Here is a 4,430-nt window from a genome sequence, read left to right on the forward strand (position 1 = left end):
GCTGCTAACTCGCTGCTAACCAGCTGCTAACCAGCTGCTAACCAGCTGCTAACTAGCTGCTAACCAGCTGCTAACTCGCTGCTAACCAGCTGCTAACTCGCTGCTAACTCGCTGCTAACTCGCTGCTAACCAGCTGCTAACTCGCTGCTAACCCGCTGCTAACTCGCTGCTAACCAGCTGCTAACTCGCTGCTAACCAGCTGCTAACTCGCTGCTAACTCGCTGCTAACCAGCTGCTAACTCGCTGCTAACCCGCTGCTAACTCGCTGCTAACCAGCTGCTAACTCGCTGCTAACCAGCTGCTAACTAGCTGCTAACCAGCTGCTAACTCCCTGCTAACTAGCTGCTAACTCGCTGCTAACCAGCTGCTAACTAGCTGCTAACCAGCTGCTAACTAGCTGCTAACCAGCTGCTAACTCGCTGCTAACCAGCTGCTAACTCGCTGCTAACCAGCTGCTAACTCGCTGCTAACCAGCTGCTAACTCGCTGCTAACCAGCTGCTAACCAGCTGCTAACTAGCTGCTAACCAGCTGCTAACTCGCTGCTAACTAGCTGCTAACCCGCTGCTAACCCGCTGCTAACTCGCTGCTAACCAGCTGCTAACCAGCTGCTAACTAGCTGCTAACCAGCTGCTAACTCGCTGCTAACCAGCTGCTAACTCGCTGCTAACTCGCTGTTAACCAGCTGCTAACTCGCTGCTAACCCGCTGCTAACTCGCTGCTAACCAGCTGCTAACTCGCTGCTAACCAGCTGCTAACTAGCTGCTAACCAGCTGCTAACTCCCTGCTAACTAGCTGCTAACTCGCTGCTAACCAGCTGCTAACTAGCTGCTAACTAGCTGCTAACCAGCTGCTAACTCCCTGCTAACTAGCTGCTAACTCGCTGCTAACCAGCTGCTAACTAGCTGCTAACCAGCTGCTAACTAGCTGCTAACCAGCTGCTAACTCGCTGCTAACCAGCTGCTAACTCGCTGCTAACCAGCTGCTAACTCGCTGCTAACCAGCTGCTAACCAGCTGCTAACTAGCTGCTAACCAGCTGCTAACTCGCTGCTAACTAGCTGCTAACCCGCTGCTAACCCGCTGCTAACTCGCTGCTAACCAGCTGCTAACCAGCTGCTAACTAGCTGCTAACCAGCTGCTAACTCGCTGCTAACCAGCTGCTAACTCGCTGCTAACTCGCTGCTAACTCGCTGTTAACCAGCTGCTAACTCGCTGCTAACCCGCTGCTAACTCGCTGCTAACCAGCTGCTAACTCGCTGCTAACCAGCTGCTAACTAGCTGCTAACCAGCTGCTAACTCCCTGCTAACTAGCTGCTAACTCGCTGCTAACCAGCTGCTAACTAGCTGCTAACTAGCTGCTAACCAGCTGCTAACTCGCTGCTAACCAGCTGCTAACTAGCTGCTAACCAGCTGCTAACTCGCTGCTAACCAGCTGCTAACTAGCTGCTAACCAGCTGCTAACCAGCTCCAAAAGTCACTAAATCTAGAGAGAAAGTCTCCAAGTCATCAACACTGACAGTCCTCCCTCCAGAGACACCCCCCCAACACTATCATTAGGTAGGTAGACAGGTAGGAGGACAGGTAGGAGGACAGGTAGACAGGTAGGAGGACAGGTAGACAGGTTGGAGGACAGGTAGACAGGTAGACAGGTAGGAGGACATGTAGGTAGACAGGTAGACAGGTAGGAGGACAGGTAGACAGGTAGGAGGACAGGTAGACAGGTTGGAGGACAGGTAGACAGGTAGGAGGACAGGTAGACAGGTAGGAGGACAGGTAGATAGGTTTGAGGACAGGTAGACAGGTTTGAGGACAGGTAGACAGGTTGGAGGACAGGTAGACAGGTTGGAGGACAGGTAGACAGGTTGGAGGACAGGTAGACAGGTAGGAGGACAGGTAGACAGGTTGGAGGACAGGTAGACAGGTAGGAGGACAGGTAGACAGGTAGGAGGACAGGTAGACAGGTTGGAGGACAGGTAGACAGGTTGGAGGACAGGTAGACAGGTTGGAGGACAGGTAGACAGGTTGGAGGACAGGTAGACAGGTAGGAGGACAGGTAGACAGGTAGGAGGACAGGTAGACAGGTTGGAGGACAGGTAGACAGGTTGGAGGACAGGTAGACAGGTTGGAGGACAGGTAGACAGGTCACCAACCTTAACTCTATAAGATGAATCCTCATGTTGACGAAACAATCTCTACTCAAGGTCCACTTACTTGCCTGTTCCGGGACTTTCGACCGTATCACACCATGGAAAAGGTGACTGTTCTGTTTACAGTATCTGTGATACAGTACTACACAAATACTACACAAATACCTGTCCTGTATAAACACAGGTGTACATCCTGTTCCTGAGTACATGTCCCAGTAAACCAAAGCTGTTTCCATAGCAACAGCCTGGCAGGAAGAGGTCTGTACTGTTTCTAGTTATTGTTCTTACTCTGTGTTTCTCCTCTGGGATCAATAAAGTCTTATTACATCTTTTCTTTCTTTGATCCGGTTTAATCGTCTCGTTTTATTTTGAAGTATCCTTTTATAGCGGAAGCCCTGTAGTAAATACAGGAAGTTGACGTGAGCTCCCTTCTGATTGGTCGATGGTAGATACGCTCGCTGTGACCAATCAGAGAGCAGCTTGGTGGACAAAGACGGTTTCGACGCCATTTTGACATATTTCTCTTAAACTCAATGGAAGAATAAGAAAGAAAGATGTCTGGACGCGGAAAGGGAGCGGGAAAGGTTCGAGCCAAGGCGAAGAGCCGCTCCTCTCGGGCCGGTCTTCAGTTCCCCGTCGGCCGTGTCCACAGACACTTGAGGAAGGGTAACTACGCCCATCGTGTCGGTGCCGGAGCTCCGGTGTACCTGGCGGCGGTGCTGGAGTATCTGACCGCTGAGATCCTGGAGCTGGCCGGGAACGCTGCCCGCGACAACAAGAAGACCCGTATCATCCCCCGTCACCTGCAGCTGGCCGTCCGCAACGACGAGGAGCTCAACAAGCTGCTGGGCGGAGTGACCATCGCTCAGGGCGGCGTGCTGCCCAACATCCAGGCGGTCCTGCTGCCCAAGAAGGCCGAGAAGGCCAACAAGAAGTAGACTCCCGGAACAACAACAACAACAACAACAACAACAACAACAACAACAACAACAACAACAACGGCTCTTATAAGAGCCAAACAACAACAACAACAACAACAACAACAACAACAACAACAACAACAACGGCTCTTATAAGAGCCGTTGTTGTTGTTCTTCTAAGAGCCACACAACAACAACTAGAGAGACAACTCCCCACTTACTGTCATCATTCAGTCACACACTACAATACTGTGGCTGTATTACTCTGATATGATGAGTTAATAGAGCAGTGATTATAGAGTCTGATGAACCTTTAGAGTGTTGATGCTTCTTCATCTCTACAGGCCCAGTGTGAACCGGTTCTGACCCCTAAACCAGCAGCTATTAACACACATTCACTGGCCTCTTATTGTGGGAAAACAAGACATACATAAGTTCATAAAGATACATAAACTGTCAGTAAAATATAAATAGAATTTTTTTCAAAAAGAAAAAGAAATATAAATGAATGTATATCTACATGAGTGATAAATATATGAAAACATTTAACACCAAAATAAGTAGTAAGTAACTGGTTATATTTAATATTCACAGAATGTTCCTGTGCAATGACGAATGTGTTTTATACATTTGATTCCCATTTCATCACTATATTATATTTCTATTTAACAGAACTTAAATTTAAAGGTCCCATATTGTATAAAGTCAGATTTTCATGTCTTTTATATTATAAAGCAGGTTTAAGTTCTTTATATATCAATCCTGTTAAACTATCAAAACACTCAATATACAGAGAATCACACAGCCCGTATTCAGAACCTGAGCGTTTGAAACAAGCCGTCAGGACTTCTGTCCATTTGTGATGACACAAATATACAATATATAGATCATTACACGGTTTTAAACATAAACATACTAAATGTGTCCCAGTTTATTTCCTGTTGCAGTGTATGTAAATAACATCAGCTGACAGGAAGTGAACATGAACACAAGCTGTTGCCTAGCAACGCAATTCTGTTGAAATGTGCTAAAACGTAGCGTTTCAGACAGACAGGTGAATACAGGTATATTCAGACAGACGGATAGGTGAATATGGACCCGACGGTGGCCCATCACACGGACCACGGACGTGTTCCTCTGACCCGACGGTGGCCCATCACACGGACCAGGGACGTGTTCCTCTGACCCGACGGTGGCCCATCACACGGACCAGGGACGTGTTCCTCTGACCCGACGGTGGCCCATCACACGGACCAGGGACGTGTTCCTCTGACCCGACGGTGGCCCATCACACGGACCACGGACGTGTTCCTCTGACCCGACGGTGGCCCATCACACGGACCACGGACGTGTTCCTCTGACCC

The 4,430-nt window shown here is 48.9% G+C and overlaps 1 protein-coding gene across 1 annotated transcript; it reads left to right on the forward strand.

Moving 5' to 3' along the window:
* The first annotated feature begins 2,700 nt into the window (after nt 1–2,700).
* Nucleotides 2,701–3,123, forward strand: LOC141763778 (histone H2A-like). The gene has a single exon (XM_074628510.1). It carries the CDS (start codon nt 2,701–2,703, stop codon nt 3,082–3,084), a length of 384 nt encoding a protein of 127 aa, XP_074484611.1. The 3' UTR covers nt 3,085–3,123.
* The last annotated feature ends 1,307 nt before the right edge of the window (nt 3,124–4,430 follow it).

Source organism: Sebastes fasciatus, unplaced genomic scaffold (assembly GCF_043250625.1).
Source record: "Sebastes fasciatus isolate fSebFas1 unplaced genomic scaffold, fSebFas1.pri Scaffold_40, whole genome shotgun sequence".
Lineage (NCBI taxonomy): Eukaryota > Metazoa > Chordata > Actinopteri > Perciformes > Sebastidae > Sebastes > Sebastes fasciatus.